Source organism: Microcaecilia unicolor, chromosome 5 (assembly GCF_901765095.1).
Source record: "Microcaecilia unicolor chromosome 5, aMicUni1.1, whole genome shotgun sequence".
NCBI classification, from domain to species: Eukaryota; Metazoa; Chordata; class Amphibia; order Gymnophiona; family Siphonopidae; genus Microcaecilia; species Microcaecilia unicolor.
In genome coordinates, this window is record NC_044035.1 from 43664756 (window position 1) to 43684246 (window position 19491).

The 19491-nt window shown below is 45.7% G+C and overlaps 1 protein-coding gene across 1 annotated transcript; it reads right to left on the reverse strand.

Annotated features, from left to right (window-relative positions):
- Window positions 1-229: 229 nt before the first annotated feature.
- Window positions 230-15304, reverse strand: LOC115471061 (proton channel OTOP2-like). Its single transcript, XM_030204730.1, has 5 exons — window positions 14899-15304; window positions 10541-10677; window positions 10245-10303; window positions 4126-4242; window positions 230-1247 (listed from the first exon to the last, which is right to left on the reverse strand). The coding sequence occupies exons 1-5, from the start codon at window positions 15302-15304 to the stop codon at window positions 230-232; spliced, it is 1737 nt and encodes a 578-aa protein (XP_030060590.1).
- Between the last annotated feature and the right edge of the window lie 4187 nt (window positions 15305-19491).

Here is a 19491-nt window from a genome sequence, read left to right on the forward strand (position 1 = left end):
TTTGAGGCTCAGACTAATTACACTATAATGGCGAGATGTTCCAGGGTTCTGGTACCAGATAGACTGATTTTACCATTTGTATGTTTCATGGTCTGATATTAAACACAGATCTAGAATCATACTATACTGGTATTATTGAGGCATTGAATTCATGGCCATGTACAAAATAGTTGATCATTAAATGGGATGTGCAGCAGCTGTAGTAAAGATAAAACAATTGTTATACTTCTCATAAAATCACTATGTCCATTGTGTAAAGAAGTGGGTCAACACTTACAGATATGTTGTATAAAATTAAGAGAACTGAAATGTTTTGCAATATTTTTTTCCGAGTGCTCAGGTTTTCCTCTTTTCCTTCACGTGTGCAGAAGTGCTCTTTCAGAGAAATGTCAGAGACGCTGCCCCTGGCTAGCAAGTTCTTCTGGTCATTTTTTTCTAGGTCCACTAAATTTTTCATCTGTAGATTGCTCTCGTTGACTGAGCAGGAGTAACTGCTGTTGCACTCAGACATGTTGCTCACCCTAGTTGGTAAACAATCATTGGTGGGTTCTTCGGAGATGGAGAAGACCCATTCCTTGGCCATGCTACGGTGCCTCTTGTTATGCCCAGAATACAGAGCTTCGGTTATGAAGATATTTTGTCCTAGTACTTGGATGGTTTTGCAAAGAGAAAAGGAGAGGTCCAACAGATGGAAATGTCCATCAATGTGCAAGAAGAAGATGGCTACTAAGGAGAAAATCGACACCATTAAGGGCCCACAGGAACTCCCCAACAGAAGAGTTATGTCCAGACTCCTGACCACACTCTTGGAATTATCAACACATGATGGACCTTTCTTGAATCTGTATGCAACAATGCCAATCAGAGAAGCAATGAACATAGCAGAAAGCAGTACTGAGCTGAAGATATAGTAGGTCCGTAATGCTTGAGGAACAGTTTCTGATGATTTGGCAAGCACTCCGAAAGAGATTAGCACGCCGAAGGTTGCTGAAATGGCAAGAGCTCCAAAAATCAGACCAATAAAGACCCCACTGATGTGGAAGCTGCCCTTGACGTGTCCCCGGGATTCAGCAGCACGGGTGGTTTGCCCAGTATTCTTCCATATAACATACAGCATGGTGGAAGAAAAGAGACTGAACTCTATATTGAATGGGTGCAAATAATCGGCTCCTTCATGGAATATGTGGCAAAGGTTCGTAGTGCAAATACAATTACTTGTGTTTGAACTAGCACCTGGGGAAATAAAAGTTAGATAATTAAGGATGAGTTGTTCAGTTTATAAAGGAAGTGTTAGGCTTCTGCTACCAGAAAATATAATTACTGTATATATTTGAATATAAACCCATCCAAATATAAGCTAAGATAACATTTTCCCCCCACAAAAGTGGAAAAATGTTAACTTGAATATAAGCTGAGGGTGTATATTCAAGTATTCCATTCAAGTATTCCTCCCCCATGGTGACTGGCATTTCTCTCCCTTTTCCCTGTCCCTCCTTCTCCCATGGTGACTGGCATCTTTCTCTCTCTCTCTCTCTCTCATAGTCACAGAAACTTCTCTCTTCCCTCCCCTTCCCCACCCATGGTTACCGGCACGTCTCTCTCTTTTGCCTACCTACTCCTTGAAATGACTGGCATTTCTCCTTACCGGTAAGCCTATACACTTCTGTTTAGAAGGAATGGATTCACGGAATCTTAGCGGAGATTGGGTGGCAACACCAGTAATTGGGAAGCAAAACCAGTGCTGGGTAGACTTCTACGGTCTGTGCTCTGATTGTGACTGAATAGATATGGATGGGCTGGAGTGTAAATTTTAAGGGGCTTCGACGTTAGCTTCAGAACTTTTAGTATAAGAATAGTGCTGGGCAGACTTCTATGGTCTGTGCCCTGAAAATAGGAAGGACAAATCAAACTTGGGTATACAAATAAAGTATCGCATACCTTGCAAAATGAGTTTATCTTGTTGGGCAGACTGGATGGACCGTACAGGTCTCTATCTGCCATCATTTACTATGTTACTATATATGTTACATACAAGTAACAGCAACAAGGGCTGGTCCGGGGCCTTAAACGTCTGTGCATCTGCATGCGCAGACACTCAAGGTCCCAGACTGGCCCTGCTTGCAGTTACTTCTGTGTCAGCATTAGAGTCCAGGCTTACTGGTATGGAGAAATGCTGGTCACCATGGGGGGTGTGGGGGAGATGTCCTGGTAAACCGTGGAGATAGTGGGGGTAAGCAGGGTCGGCCCAAAGCAAGATGCCACCTGAGGTGGAGCTAACATGCCACCCCCCCCCCCCCCAGGCCAAGATGCTGCTGCTCCCCGGGCCAACAAGCTGCCCCCCCCAGGCCGAGATGCCGCATCCCCAGGCGTTTTACCTCGTCACGGTGATGTTCCAAACCTGGCAGCAGCACTGAATCCCATATGCTGTTCTGTCGCTGCCGGCACCCGCCTCTTCCCTATACTGCGGCTTCCTGAGCCTCTGACGAAACAGGAAATAACTTCATAGAGGCGGCTGCAGTAAAGGGAAGAGGTGGGTGTCGGGCAGCGTATGGGAATCGCTGCTGCTGCCGGGTTTGGAACGTCACTGTGACGAGGTAAAACGCTGTGAAGGGGGAGATGCAGCTCCTGAAGAGTGCTGCCTGAGGCCCCCGCCTCAGGTGGCCTAATGGTTAGGCCACCCCTGGGGGGAAGGACAGAATATTGTACTGACTCGACTATAAGCCGGATCCCAATTTTGGGGCTTTTTTTGGGCCCCAAAATCTCAGTTTATAGTCCAGTATATACGGTAATCATGCATGTTTATAACTCATGTGCTATCTATATAAATACAGTAAACAATGGAAGTCCTTTGACATGTGGAAATAGCAGCATTTACGTAGGTAGATTGTATACATGTAATATAGTAACATAGTAACATAGTAGATGACGGCAGAAAAAGACCTGCACGGTCCATTCAATCTGCCCAACAAGATAAACTCACATGCGCCATTTTTTGTGTATACCTTACCTTGATTTGTACCTGTCTTTTTCAGGACACAGACCGTATAAGTCTGCCCAGCACTATCCTCGCCTCCCAACCACCAGCCCCGCCTCCCACCACCAGCTCTGGCACAGACCGTATAAGTCTGCCCAGCATCATCCCCACCTCCCAACCACCAGCCCTGCCTCCCACCATCGGCTAAGCTTCTGGGGATCCCTTCCTTCTGAGCAGGATTCCTTTATGTTTATCCCACGCATGTTTGAATTCCGTTACCATTTTCCTCTCCACCACCTCCCGCGGTGTGTAAGTGATGTTTTCAGAAAGTTACTATTTAGATGTGTATCTGGCTGGGATGAAGATTTCAAGAGGCAACAGATTGGGCATGGTTTGGGCAGGCTGAAAAAGGATATGTGTATTTCCAATGGGAAATACACACATATTCCCCCTGATTCTGTAAAAGTCACCCAAAATTGCGTGTGCAAATTTAGGCATCTCCCCAATTTGCGAACAATTTAATAAAATAATGAGCTAATTAGTGCTAATACCTGGGTTTTTACAAGCAATTATTGACACTAATTAGATTTAACTGGGACTTATGCACATAAATTTAAGCATGGCATGAAAAAAGGGGCACAGACATGGGAGGGTCATAGGCGTTTCAGGGAGGATTCGGGGCATGATTTTGAGTTACGCGTGTAATTATAGAATATGGGTGCTCCGCGCAGGCATTTGCACCACGTTTTCATTGGTTCAAATGGTGGCACCTAAATTTATGCAGAACCTCTCCGTCTAAGTGTTACTCTATAAACTACACCGAACTTTAGGCGCGGCTTATAGAATACCGATTAAGCGTTTTTTTTTCTGTGCTGATTTTTTTTAGGCACTAGTTGTAGAATTCACCCTATAGAGAGCAATTCTATAACTGGGTGCTACAATTTAGGTGCCCAAATTATGCGGGCTGTGAGCCTATTCTATAAGAACCTTTACATGCTGAGTGAAAGCATGTTTTGGACTGGCAAGTAATAAATGTTTTTAAATAAATAAATCCAAATTCCATCCCATACTAAGGTAAGAGAGTAGGGCCAGCCCCTTTTTCCCAGTCCACACAGAATATAACCAAAATGTTTCTCTTACTGTTTTGGTATTTTAGACTTTCTTTCTTGTGAGTATCATATACCCCTTCCAGCTGTTTCATGGATTCATCCAGCACCACAGTCATCCACATGAGGATATTTGTAGCTAAGGTATGCATCAATCCAAACCTGCGGGACAGAAAAAGGAAATTTACAACACGCTCGAAGGTGACTGGTAAAATTTGTTAGCTCTGTGGCTAGAGGATAGTTTGTCCCAGGAATAGCCCTGAGAAGAAACCCTCAGATTGCATCAAGGTTATAACTGAGCAGTGTGACAGCAAGCCCCAGAGACAGAAGGAGTCTGAAAATAACAGGCTGACCCCTGGGAGAGGGTCAGGAAAAAAACAGTCTTGAACTGGTGTCCAGAGGGTTCTGAAGTGCAGCCCTTCCAGGAGGAGTTATTTAACCTCCTGGGTTTTCCAGCCTGCTCACTGCCGGCTATGTCATGTGCTGTATGATTGTATGCTTTTGTGCACTGCTGTATTTTTTATCTGCCTCTGGCCCTACCGCCTGCTGGTTCATCATTTCTCTGCAGCCCAAGCAGTGGCGTTCCTAGGGGGGCTGGCACCCGGGGCGGATCGCCGATGTGCCCCCCCGGGTGCAGCGCTCCCCCGATGCAGCGCGGACCCCCCCCGGCGAAAGGACACCCCCGCGAAGGAACCCCCTCCCCGCCGGGTACACGCCGCCGGGGGGGGGGGGGGGGGTGCCACATGTGCCTGTCCTCCGTTGTTCCATGCTTCTTCTCTGCCTCGGAACAGGAAGTAACCTGTTCCGGGGCAGAGAAGAAGCATGGAACAACGGAGGACAGGCGCGCGGCACCCCCCCCCCCCCCCGGCGGCATGCACCTGGGGCGGACCGCACCCACTGCCCCCCCTAGGAACGCCACTGAGCTCAAGTTCCTAGATCTTCATACGTGGTCCTAACTGCTGGTGTTCTTCACCTTGATTTGTCGGACCTGGTAACTCCTAACTCCTTGCCATGTTTTCTCATGGACTGTTTGCAAGCTGTGAAGGTACAGTGAAGAATACAACAGCCCTTATACAGTTGTCTGGAGTCAGTTCCCTGGTAATGGTGAGCTGCTTCTCCCGCAGTAACCTTCCAGGGGCCCCATCCGTAATAGGTGCCTACATCCCAGTCAGAGGTCCCTTACAGAATGGTTGCTACAATCTCCTAGGGAAGATCATGGCACCAGGACTAAGGCAAATCCATGTGTTCTAGGAAGTGCCTCTCGTTTGTGAGCCAGAGATAAGCAGGCAGAGGCATCTACAGAGATATAAGTAAGAAGAAAGTTCTATGAACTCTGTGAAAGTTGCTGGTGAAAAGATAAAGGTCAGAGTATGAGGAAAGAATATCCTGAGGAGGAAGTGGGTCCAGAAAGACCCTTAATTGTCTTTAGCTGTTTAGATCTATTAGTCTGTCCCTATGAACTATTGTGTAATCAGATGTACTATGCTGTCCTAATTTGATTGTCTCTGTTGTTATGTCCTTTAGATTGTAAGCTCTTTCGAGCAGGGACTGTCTCTCTTCACGTTTGACTGTACAGCACTGCGTAAGTCTGGTAGCGCTTTAGAAATGTTGAGTAGTAGTAGTTGTAGAAAGAGACAAGGTATAGGAAGAATGCTTGAGGAAACACCAGAGAACTTCAGTAGAGCTGTTATATGGTGAGGAGGCCAAGTGCTGGGCAAAATGCCTGAGGAGTACTTGGGAGGGGAGGTTCAGTAGTGCTACTGTGGATGGAAAAATGAGGTCTGCACCAAGAACAGGGGGAGAATGGGGAAAACTCTATAAGATGTGCCAAGTTAGTTGAAGTCAAAGCTCCATTGAGACCAACATCCTGCCTCCGATAATGGCCAATTCAGGCAACAAGCACCTTGCAAGATCCGAAACAGTTGATCCATTGCTTGTTGGTTACTCCCAGGAGAAAGTGGTGGCTCTCGTAAGTCTACTTAGCTAATAATGTTTTTATGGATTTTTTTTCCAGGTTCATGTCTAAACTCCTTTTAAACCCACCTATATTAACCTCTTGGACCACTCTTGCTGGCAACAAATTCCACAGCTTAATTGTGCGTTAAGTGAAAAGTAAGTGAAAAAATGTCCTTCTTTGTTAATTGTAAAGCGCTGCGCAACCCTGGTAGAGCTTTAGAAATGTTAAATAGTAGTAGTAGTAGTAGTAATTTCTCTAGTTTGTTTTAAATTTTCTGCCCATGTTTGATAGAGTATCTCTAGCCTTAGTATCATTTATCTATTCCACCTCTTGCATGATGCTATAGGTCTCTATCATACCCTCTCTCAGTTGTCTCTTCTCCAAGCTGAAGAGCTCTAACTTATTGAACCTTTCTTCAGCCTTTCCTTTCCCCTGATCATTTTGATTGTCCTTCTCTATATATTTTTAGTTCTGCTGTATAGTTTTTGAGAGAAGCAACAAGAATTGCATACAATACTGAACCACAGATCAACAGAGATGCACTATCAGGGGACTAATATTCAAAGGATTTATGCTTCTAACTTTGAAAGTCTCAAACTGGCCTCTTTGAAAACTTATTCGGGCTGAGTGCCTAAATTTATACCCAAAATGTCACTAAACTTCTAAATTTAGGAGCATAAAAAGTGGGTGGCAACAGGGGTGGATTTAGGGTGGGGGAAAGATTAGGAGCTTACGCCGATTTTCAGCATTAGACTCATAAATTAAACTCAGAAATCTAGGCAAATGAATGGCAGGCCTAAATTTAGAAGCAAAAGCTTCTAAATTAAGGTAGATTTTCAGTTGAAAATTTAGACTTCTGGCTGATAAAAGGCACAAATAAATCTGGGAGCTCAGCTTTTTTTTCAATATTGGGTGCTACACTTTTATTTTCTATTTCTTTCTTAACAATTCCTATCATTCTATTTGCTGTTTTGACCGCTGCTACACATTGAACTGGCTACCAGTAGAAAAAAAAAGGAATCCAGTTTAAACAAACAATTTAGTTTTTAAGTCTGCCCATGGTATGGGAAACGGCTGTCTTAAGGGGTTATGAAGAGACTGTTCCTCTCAGAGATCATTAAGCTTCTCTCAACTGCATTACATATTATGAAACTGGAATATATAAAATGTACCACATTGCAGTGGCGTAGCCATGGGTGGGCCCGGGGTGGGCCTGGGCCCACCAACTTTGGACTCGGGTCCACCCAAACTTCTAGTGCCCTTGTTATAGCTGGTGGGGATTCCCAAGACCCACCAGCTGCAGAGGACCTCCAGAGGCAAGAATTAGCTCCCTTTCCTACTTGCTTCAGCTGGTGGCACTGTGTATGCACTGCTGTCCCGTTGGCCTCCCCTTGCCGCACATGCTCAGTTCTTGCACAGCTGGAGCAAGAATGAAAGGGAGCTGTTCTTGCCTCTGGAGGATCTCTGCTGCGGGGATCCCCACCAGCTTAGGTATTAATGTTTTTTGTTGGTGCAAAGGGGGATGTAGAGACTACATGTGCCCACCCAGTTTGCCCAGTGGCCCATCCAAAATCTGAGGTCTGGCTATGCCTCTGCCACACTGATGTACCAGGGCCCTAAACTATGGAGTGCATTACCAGTTGCTTTTAATCTGAAGCACTGTTGAACAGTTAGCTTCAAGTCTAACACACTTAACGGAGGAATAGCCAACAAAAGTTTATCCGCAGAACGTAAACTACGAGACGACTGATATAGTCTTAAAGATGAGGCTAATGTCGAAATCCGATCACATTACATCAGCTTTGAAGGATTTGCACTGGCTTCCTGTGCTTTGGCAGATTAGGTTTAAGGTGTTGACCCTGATTTTTAAGGCCTTGAGCAATGATGCACCCCTGGCATTCGTTTCATCTTTAAGACTGTATCAACCGTCTCATAGTTTACATTCTGTGGATAAACTTTTATTGGATATTCCTTTCACTACGAGCTAGATTCTATATATCATGCCTAAACAATTGGCACCGAAAATTTATGCTCGATTTATAGACACTGGCGTAGCAAGGATGGGGGGGGGGGGGGGGGGGGGGGCGGTCCGCCCCGGGTGTGAGCTCAAGGGGGGTGCTTCTTGCCAGCTCACCCCCCCCCGGGTGCACCACGATGACACCCCCCAGACCCAGTGCCTACCCTGAACTCTGTCTAAGCTCCCGCACCCTACCTTTAAAAAACTCAGAAACTGAGGCGCAGCGCCTCGCGCCTGCAAGTAAAAGAAGTATGGATGGATCGTCTCATCGTCGATCGATCGGGCCTTCCCTCGCTTTGTCTGTCCCGCCCTCTGCTGATGCAACTTCCTATTTCCGCAAGGGCGGGACAGACAGAGCGAGGGACGGCCCGATCGACGATGAGACGATCCATCCATACTTCTTTTACCTGCAGGCGCGAGGCGCTGCGCCTCGCCTCGGTTTCTGAGCTTTTTTAAAGGTAGGGTGCGGGAGCTTAGACGGAGTTCAGGGTAGGCACTGGGTCGGGGGGGGGGATGTCATCGTCCTGCACCCGGGGGGGGGGGGGGGCAATGGCGAACCGCCCCGGGTGGCAGCCCCCCTTGCTACGCCACTGTTTATAGAATACACCTAAATCTAGATGTAGTTTACAGAATACGCCCAACACCCGTTTTCTGCAACTATATTTAGTTGCAGCCACTTACGGCAATTAAAACCTAGTGTAAGTACAGATGCCTAAATTACACATGGAACAGGCATATTCTATAACAATGCACGTAAATTCTAGAATGCCCATGACCACGCCCCCTTTTCAGATCTGTGCCTTAGAATCTACGTGCATCCCTTTATAGAATATGCTTAGACATTTGCACACGTAAATTCTAATTAATGCCAATTAGTGTCAAAAATTGCTTGTTAAGAAAATTTATCGGCGCTGATCGGCTCAAACTAATTAAGTTGCGCATGCAAATCCAGAATATGCCCAGATTTGCACGCACAACTCAAGTTGCACTATTTAGAATCCGGGGTTAAATTGTGTTAGACCTGAAGCTAACCATTCAGCAATGCTTCAGATTGCGGGCACGTCTCTTTGGAATTCTTTGCCCGTGAATGTACATATTATAACTTTAATCCTTTAGTTTAGGAAACAGTTAAGATTTTTTTTTTTGCCCAGGCCTTTTCAGTTTAGTTTGAGTATTACGCTTGCAGCTACAAGTTTCTAGTCATGGTAAATGGAGTTCATTGTGTGGTTCTATGTTGTAGTTTTTGTGTATTCTGCTATGCTTTTTGTGTATTTATGCTTTTATTGTGTATATTCTTAGGACTAATGGATAGTGTGGTTTAGAAATGTTTCAAATAAATAAATGCTGAATTATTCCTTCTGACAGAGTCTGAAAATCTAGCTATTCTGTAATAAAAACGAGGAGTAGTTGCAGACTAATATTTGGGATTTGTGACTGGGGATTAAAATAAGCTGTTTCAAGGGGTTGGGTTTAATTTGCTGTATGCAGGAAGTGGCCCTGTGCTTCAAAGGATTCATCCAGCTGTGTGCATAAGGTGTAAACATAAGAACATAACAGTAGCCATTCTGGGTCAGACCAATAGTCCATCTAGCCCAGTATCCCAACAGTGGTCAAGCCAGGTCACAAGCACCTGGCAGAAACCCAAATCGTGGCAACACTCCAGACTACAAATCCCAGGGCAAGCAGTTGCTTCCCATATCTGTCTCAATAGCAGACTATGGACTTTTCCTCCGGGAATTTGTCCAAACCTTTTTTTAAACCCAGATACGCTAACCGCTGTTACCACATCCTCTGGCAAAGAGTTCCAGAGCTTAACTATTTGTTGAGTGAAAAAATATTTCCTCCTATTTGTTTAAAAAATATTTTCATGCAACTTCCTCGAGTGTCCCCTAGTCTTTGTACTTTTGGAACAAGTGAAAAATCGATTTACTTCTACTAGTTCGACACCACTCAGGATTAGGGATATGCTGCTGACTGTAATATCACTCCTCCTAAATAATGTTACTTAGAAAGAGTACATTTGCCGTAAAAGTAAAGCCATGCGACTTTTAGTTCAATTGTCTTTTTAAATCAGACTGCAGTAAATATATATTTCACAAAGAATGCTTATAAAGAAGAAATTACTTGCAGACAAGCTTCAAAAGGAAGACACATGCACACATCGAGAAGGTGAAATCTCAGTTCCTCTACCTGTTGAAATGCTGCTTGTCCTGGATACAGATTTTGGCATAAAATGAAAGCAGCGATACCTTTAAGAGAAAAAAAAACAGTGATTGAATGTTATTGCTTCATTCTATGCCTTGTTCCTTTCCCCCAGGTATGCCTGGGTTCTGATATTTTGTTAACCGCACTGCAGTGATATGGGAACATGTGGGATATAGGCACCGTATTAGTATAAGCATAAGCAAATACACAAATAATATATAGTCCTGTGATAGAAGGGCACCCAGACCCTCCTGGGAAGTTTTCTGATTCTATTCTCTTACCTGTATGATGGTAAACATGGCCTGAACAATGGGGAAAGCAGTGACCAGCACGGTGGTGCAATGCTGAAGTTCATGATAATAGCCCAGGGTCAAACAGTCCAGCACCAGAGTGGCCAGTGCAAAAAGAAACAATCCACCTGCGGGAGAAGAAGAAATCTGTTTTGTTTATCGAAGCGGGTTACAATACTAGAACCGGTTGCAGACCACCCAAAAGAAAACTTTCCCTGTGCACTGTAGCTCAGTAGACGGGGATTCTTCTAAATTTGAAAACAATAGTCTCCATCCCAAAGGAGGAAGGGAGGGAGAACAGTGCGATAGACCTCTGAAACCTAAGTGCTGGGCAGTGGTGTTCCTGGACTCGATGGCACCCGGGGTGGAGTGCTGATGCGCCCCCTGCTAGATGACACCCCCCTGGGTGCACACCGCTGGGGGGGGTGCCGCGGCGTGCGCCTGCTCCTCCGAGTTCGCTAAACTTAGTTTGTTCGCTGCAGCTCCCTCTGCCCCGGAACAAGAAGTAACCTGTTCCGGGGCAGAGGGAGCTGCAGCAAACGAACAAAGTTTAGCGAACTCGGAGGAGCAGGTGCGCGTCGCGGCACCCCCCAGCGGCGTGCACCCGGGGTGGACCGCCCCCACCGCCCCCCCCTTGGTACGCCACTGGTGCTGGGTGAGAGTCCTTCTTCCATGGCCAATGAGTTTCCCTCCCTCTCCTTCTGCCTTATTAGTTCCTATTCTGTAGCATCATCTGGGTACCCAGATCCATTATAGTTAGTGTAACTGAGCCCACCTTAATGAGGCAAAGGCTCATGTAAGCTATACTGGTCCGGCAATCTTCAGAGGGAGATTGTCAGCTATCTCCCGCTGAATATTGCTGGCTAGCGCTTAGCAGATAACCGGTTGTATCTCGTGATATAACCAGCTATCCGCTAATATTCAGCTCATCGCCAGCTAAGTTTGGCGGCTGATCTGCAAGAGTGTGCAGGACATCAGACTCACAGAAACAGAAGCCTGTGCGGCCGCATTGCTGATCTGCAAGGGCAGGCTTCTACATGGAATGTTGCTAGTGGAATAGCAACATTCCATGTAGAATCTCCAATAGTAGCAACAGAATCTCAATAGTAGCAACATTCCATCTAGAATCTCCAATAGTAGCAACAGAATCTCAATAGTAGCAACATTCCATGTAGAATCTCCAATAGTAGCAACATTCCATGTAGAATCTCCAATAGTATCTATTTTATTTTAGTTACATTTGTACCCCGCGCTTTCCCACTCATGGCAGGCTCAATGCAGCTTACATGGGGCAATGGAGGGTTAAGTGACTTGCCCAGAGTCACAAGGAGCTGCCTGTGCCTGAAGTGGGAATCGAACTCAGTTCCCCAGGACCAAAGTCCACCACACTAACCACTAGGCGACTCCTCCACTAGCAACATTCCATGTAGAAGCCTGCACTTGCAGCCGCGCAGGCTTCTGTTTCTGTGAGTCTGACCGTCAGACTCACAGAAGCAGAAGCCTGCGCGGCTGCACAAGGGCAGGCTTCTACATGGAATGTTGCTAGTGGAATAGCAACATTAACATTCCATGTAGAATCTCAAATATTTATTTATTTAGATTTTGCGCACACCTTTTTCAGTAGTAGCTCAAGGTGATTTACATTCAGGTACACTGGATATTTCTCTGTCCCAGGAGGGCTCACAATCTAAGTTTGTACCTGAGGCAATGGAGGGTTAAGTGACTTGCCCAAGATTACAAAAAGCAGCAGTGGGATTTGAACTGGCCACCTCTGGATTGCAAGACTGGTGCTCTAACCACTAGGCCACTCCTCCACTCCACAATGCAGTAAATTCTCAAAAGGTTGTTGAAATTTAGGCTCCGAGATGATGCACACTAAGTATGGATTCTATAGCAGCAGTCTTGTGCTCAACTGCCATTACAGAATACTAGCATAAGTCCATATTATTGCACCTAACTCAATAGCGTGCATAAATGCTCTCACCTCAACGTAGGGATGGACCATGCAGACATTTATCTGCCGTCATTTACGATGTTACTATGCTAGGCAGTTAGACACGTAAATGATAGTATTCTATAACCTGTGCACATAACTGCCTTATATGCCTCCGACCCACCCACGTCCCTCCCGGATCCATGCCCCCAACTTACAGAATATCGACTAAAGGAGTTACTTGCATAACTGCTACTTGGTGCTAATCATTGTTTATTATTTATTTTAAAATTTGATATACTGCAATTTTCTGACGAGCAAGTCAAACTCATGTAAAAACAGAAATAAAATTATATATTAAAATAGGGGAAGACACACTCAATCAGAGTAAAAATTAATATTCCAAATTTGATCAAAAATATCACTGCTATTCCTTAAAATTCCAAAACTCACTCTCTAATTAAGCGCCAATTATATAGGGATAGATCAATGGGAAGATTTGATCACAATCCCCAGATGAGAAAGACTGAGCAAATGGAGGAGTAGCCTAATGCTTAGTGGACTGGGCTAAGAACCTGGGGGACCAGGGCCATCGAGAGGGGGGGGGGGGGGGGGCAAAATTCACCAGGCCCAGCGCCTGCAAGTTTCTTCCTGCTTCTGGGTCTGTCCTCCCCTGCTCCTGCGTGCCGCCCAACACCTGGATGATTGCATTAGCGTGATATTGCGTTAATGCAATCAACTGGGTCCTGACTCCCAGCACAGACAGGAGCAGGATAGGACAGACTGTGGAAGCAGGCACTCAGGAAGCAGCTTGTCGGTGTCAGGTCCTCCTTGGAGGCAAAGAGAGAAAGGGAGCGAGAGCTGTGGTGCGAGTGGGGGGGGGGGGGGGGGGGGGGGGGGGGGGAGGCAGTCCGGTTCTGCCCCAGGCCCGGCTATGTCTCTCGGCGGCCCTGTGGGGGACTGGGTTCAATTTTCACTGCAGCTCCTTGGGACTCTGTGCCAAGTCACTTATACCTCCGTTGCCCCCAGGTACAAAATAAGTATCTCAATATAAATATGTAAACTGTTTTGATTGTAACCAGAGAAAGGCGGTATATCAAATCTCATTCCTTTTCCCTAACTCTAATTAACCCCCAAGTATTGAATTAAGTTATGTGTGGAACTGACCTTCAGGCTTATTTTCAAAAGAGAAGGGCGCTCATCTTCCGACACAAATCGGGAGACGGGCCTCCTTCTCTCAGGGTCGCCCAAATCAGCATAATCGAAAGCCTATTTTGGGCGTCGTCAACTGCTTCCCATCATGGGGACGACCAAAGTTCACGGGGGCGTGTCGGCACCACAGCGAAGGCGGAACTGGGGCGTGATTAAGAGATGGGCGTCCTTGGCCGATAATGAAAAAAAGAAGGGCGTCCCTGACGAGCACTTGGCTGACTTTACTTGGTCCATGTTTTCTTGTGACCAAGCCGTGAAAAGGTGCCCAAACTGACCAGATGACCACCGGAGGATATCGGGGATGACCTCCCCTTACTCCTCCAGTGGTCACCAACCCCCTCCCACCCTATAAAAAAAACTTTAACATTTTTTTTGCCAGCCTCAAATGTCATACCCAGCTCCATGACAGCAGTATGTAGGTCCCTGGAGCACTTTTAGTGGGTACTGCAGTGCACTTCAGGCAGGCGGACCCAGGCCCATCCCCCCTACCTGTTACACTTGTGGTGGTAAATGTGAGTCCTCCAAAACCCACATAAAACCCACTGTACCCATATGTAGGTGCCCCCTTCACCCCTTAGGGCTGTGGTAGTGGTGTACAGTTGTGGGGAGTGGGTTTTTTTTTTTTTTTGGGGGGGGGGTTGGGGGGCTCAGCACCCAAGGTAAGGGAGCTATGCACCTGGGAGCAATTTGTGAAGTCCACTGCAGTGCCCCCTAGGGTGCCCGGTTGGTGTTCTGGCATGTCAGGGGGACCAGTGCACTACGAATGCTGGCGCCTCCCACAACCAAAGGGCTTGGATTTGGTTGTTTTTCAGATGGGTGTCCTCGGTTTCCATTATGGCCGAAAACTGGGGATGACCATCTCTAAGGTCGACCATCTGAACATTTAGGTTGACCATCTCTAACATCGACCTAAATGTTGAGATTTGGGCGTCCCCGACCGTATTATCGAAACGAAAGATGGACACCCATCTTGTTTCGATAATATGGATTTCCCTGCCCCTTCATAGGGCCATCCTGCGAGGCCGCCCTCATGAAAACTTGGGCGGCCCGTTTATGCCCCTCCTCGTGTACTAGTTGGAAATTTGAGCACATAGGTTTATAGAATTAGAGGATTAAGTGCTATATGTTGGCACACGAAAGGATGCCTAACCTCAGGTGCCTAGTAATAGAAATGCCCTTACTATGTAACAAACAAAAGCCCTACCTTTTAACCAGCTGGCCCCAGCCTGATGGTCCTGGTGCATTTTCACTTTCTTATTCTTAGCTGAATGCCATCCAAACCACAGCATCCAGGCAGAGGAGGTCAGCATGAGCACAGTCAGGAAGGCATGAACCTTTTGGCTCTTTGGACTGTGATGCTGCATCTCTGCTAGTAGGATGGCACTGCCAAAGAAAGAGGCAAGGATAAAATAGAGCAGAGACAGCAGTGAAGTGGTCCGAGGGGCTGGGGTGTCTGAGAAGCTTTCAACCTCACTCACTGACTGGCTGCTGGTGCGCAGCGCTGACAGCAAGGAATCACGTGAGCATGAGATCTCTTGGGCTTTGTCTTCATGGAAAGAAGCTAGAGAGGCGGAGCTGAGAAGAATTGCACTCATTTTCCTGGGGGTCATTTCTATAAGGCAAAAATAAAAATGGGTAAACTTTTACAAAAGTGAGCATCATTGCCTTTGGAAGTACAGAACAAACTTCATGTTTCTTGTGTTTATCTGGTTTTGGTATACTGCCTTTAGGGAGCATCCAACCTGTTTACAATCCCATATAATAATTTGCACCATGAATGTTCCATGAAGCTGCCTGGGCCCGTGCCTCCATTCTGATTGGCTGTGCCTGGGACTGAAGCCTCGGATGACGTCATACAGAGAGCCTAAGCAACAGCAGTGCGGGCCCAGTCCCAAGCAGCTTCATCGAATGTTCATCTTGCACTCCCAACATTCCAATGTCTCTGGCTGCGTTCGTAACATTGGAACGTTGGAGGAGCAGTTTCAGCCCTTCGCCACGCCTCCCCTGAGGTTGCTGCCCCTCACCCCTCCACCCCCCCCCCAGGGTGCCACCGCTCCCCCCTCCACCCCCCCTGAGGTCGCCACAGCCACTGCTCCACCCCCCCCCCCTGAGGTCACCGCCACTCCCCCCCCCTCCGTCTGACGTCAGCTGCCATTTCCGGCCACTGCTGCTTCTCCTGTTCAGCAGCAGCGGCCGGTACAAAAACAAAAAAAAGCAACTTAAACCTGAAAAAATGGAGGTATTTCTGTCACACACACACACTCTCTCACACACACACACTCTCTCTCTCACAGTCAGTGTCTCTCTCACTCTCATACACTGTCTACCACACACTCTATGTCTCACACTGTATCACATTCACTCTCTATGTGTCACACAGTCACTTTCAAACGCTCTCTCAATCTCATACACTCTCGCTCTCACAGAGTCTGTGTGTCGCACACATACTCTCTCACACTCTATCTGTCTCACACACACACTCTCTCTCTCACACACACTGTATCTGTGTGAATCACACTCTCTCACACTCACTGTGGCTCACATACGCACTCGCACACACTCTCATTCTCACACATACACTCAGACACATTCGCACCCACACTCACTCTCTGTCACACACACACACTCACACATTCACTCTCTCTCTCTCTCTCACACAGTCACTCTCACACACACTCTCTCTCAAACATACACACTCCGAGGAAAACCTTGCTAGCGCCCATTGCATTTGTGTCAGAAACGGGTTTTTTTTACTAGTGAAATATAATCAAGAGATGCATTTTAAAAAAATGCAACAGCTAGAGAGAATTTGCAGGAAACAGTAAGAGAGAGGAGGGTTAACATTATTGAGAATTAGGTACAGGCAAGGGAAGACAATTAGGTGCAGGAGCAGTCACAATCCATACGTTTGCTTAAATAGCAATGCTTTCAAATCCTTCTTGAACGAGCAAAAGGTAGAATTAAGTCTCAAAAGCAATGGCAAATCATTCCATAAATTATGGCCTGAAAAACTAACAGCTGTTGTAGCAGGCTTCCAAAATACACCTTCCTATGAAGTTGCAGTTCTGGGTAATGACCTCAGACAATGACCTCAGACAATGGGTAGGGAATCACTTACATAACTTTGGACGGCCAATGACTAATGATTGAGAAAGCTGGTGTAAGAATATTATACTTGATTCTTTGCAGAATTGGTAACCAATGATGTTCTATCATTAACACAGTAACACGATCGTATTTATGGGTACTACTACAAACTAGTTTCAAAGCAGTATTCTGAATTAATTGTAGTCTCTTGAAGGCAGTAGGCCATTGCCTTAATCCAGTTTTGGTATATCCTGTATATTGCGCACATAGAAACAAAGAAATTGGACTGTATGGTCCATCTTGTTTATTTTCAATTCTTTCCTCACAGACCATACAACTCCTTCATTGCATCCAGTGTGAGCCCTTCAAAGATATATTTACCCCCAAATTCTATAAATTGCACATGCAAATTTGGGCATGCACCCAATTTGCATATGCAATTTAATTGAATAACAAGCCAATTAGCACCAATAATTGTCTACTTAAAAAGCAGTTATTAGTGCTAATTGGATTTAATTCAAATTTACATGCATAATTTTTACACATGAGTTCAAAAAGCAGGACCACCATGGGAGAGTTATGGGCGGGATGGGGGACAGTTTAGGCCCTGTTTACTAAGGTGTGCTAATGTTTTTAGCTCAAGCTAAAATTTAGCGTGCGCTAACATTAGAGACACCCATATATTCCTATGGGTGTCTCTAGCATTAGAGCGCGCTTATTTTTAGCATGTGCTAAAGACAATAGCACATCTACAGCACAGTTTAGTAAACAAAGACAATAGCACGTCTACAGCACGGCTTAGTAAACAAAGACAATAGCACGTCTACAGCACGGCTTAGTAAACAAAGACAATAGCACGTCTACCGCATGGTTTAGTAAACAAAGACAATAGCACGTCTACCGCACGGCTTAGTAAACAAAGACAATAGCACGTCTACAGCATGGCTTAGTAAACAAAGACAATAGCACGTCTATAGCATGGCTTAGTAAACAGGGCCATTTATGCGCATTGTTATAGAATAACGGGGATCTGCACCTAATTCAGGCACGGGGATTTACACCAAGTTTTCATAGCTGTAAATGGTCATGCCTAATTGTAGCTGCGGTCCCCGATGCTAAGTATTATTATATAAACAGCACCTAACTTTAAGTGCCATGTATAGAATACAACTAAGCACTTTTTTCAGTGCTGATTTTTTAGGCGCCATTTAAAGAATTTAGGGGCCCTTTTACGAAATGGCAGTAAACCCTTACTGCTCGCTAAAAGGGAAGTACCACCGGGCTACCGCAGCAACCCGGCGGTAGTTTCCAACCACAGCTGCAAAAAATATTTCAATTTTTGTAGCACCAGCGTGTACCCGGTGGTAATCACTGCCCGGTTAACGCGGAAGCCCTCACCACCACCTCAATGGGTGGCAGTAAGTGCACCCCCCCCCCCCCCACAAAATGGCCACGTGGCAAGTGCTTCACTTGCTGCACAGCCATTTCTTAAAAACAAAAAACTCAAAGACCTGTCTTTTACCTGCTGCGGTAAAAGGGGGCCTCGGTGCGCATGAAAAACACACCCCAACAGCAGCGCAAGCCCCCTTTTTGCAGCACCCTTGTGAAAGGACTCCTTAGTCCTTAACCTCAAAGAAGTTTTTGCACTTTTTTTATCATGCAAATAAATTTGCAATAGAATATGTATCTAACCAAAAGACAGAATTGCTAAAGAAAAATATATATAAGTTAGCAAACTTTAAATTCTTCATTGTGGATTTCATTCATTTGTCTACAAAAATAAATTATATTTATGTTTTCAGTTAGAAAAAGATTTCAAAAATACTTGCGTATTTTTTGTTTCCTTTGTAGATTCCTGGAAGGACTCTTGCTTGATGGTTTTCCTTGGTATTCTTCACCAGAGTAAGTCTTGGTTGTTTAGGGAGATCCTATGGTAGTGTGTAGATTAATATCAGGGATAAATATTTAAAAGAAAAGGGAGCTGTCGTGGAACCAGGACCCACCCTCCAGAGTAACCAGAGTAACCAGCAAAAAGATGGTTCCCATACAGTTTCAAGGCAGCCCTGCTGAAATGCCAAGAGTATGCTGCTTATATAACCATTCAAGATTGCATTTTGTGTGAAATTGGATTTTATAGCATGGCCATTGATGGAACAATAATAACTGGTTCCTGCAGAGAAGAGGATAAGCCCTCAGCTTGGGCAGCCACTGGAGAACATGCAAAACAACTTTTTAAAGCTTAGCAGAAAATGAACCCCCCCCCCGAGGGTGGGGGCACAGATTTCTGAGATAAACCAAATAAATAAATGGCTTGGTTCACTATGGCCTTTCTTCCCTTCAGTGTCTATGGGAAAAGACTTTGAGGAATCTGACCCATAGAAGGGCATTTTTGATATGACGTCTAAGTCCGACTTTGGACGTTTTTCTCAAAATGCCCAGAATCTGAATAGCAAATATAGTCATACCTGCCAAGTCTCCCGCATTCAGCGGGAGATTCTCTCTTTGGTGAGTCATCCCCCGCGCTCCAGCCAAAGCGGGAAAGTCTCCTGCTGAATTCCGCTGCCGCTGCTTCTGTTGAGCAGCGGCAGGAACAAAACCGCTTCTTCTCTCTACAGCTGGCATAAAAACAAAAAAAAAAACACATGGGGCCGAAGCAGCCTTCAGGCATATGCTGTCGGCTCTGCCGTCCTCTGCTCCCGCTGACGTCAAT

Coding starts and splice junctions, on each gene's coding strand:
- LOC115471061 (XM_030204730.1), bottom strand. CDS start 15,304: ATGACCCCCAGGAAAATGAGTGCAATTCTTCTCAGCTCCGCCTCTCTA. Junction 4,243..10,244: donor GACAAGCAGCATTTCAACAG/GTAGAGGAACTG, acceptor TCTGTCCCGCAG/GTTTGGATTGATGCATACCT. Junction 1,248..4,125: donor CACAAGAAAGAAAGTCTAAA/ATACCAAAACAG, acceptor TAATTATCTAAC/TTTTATTTCCCCAGGTGCTA.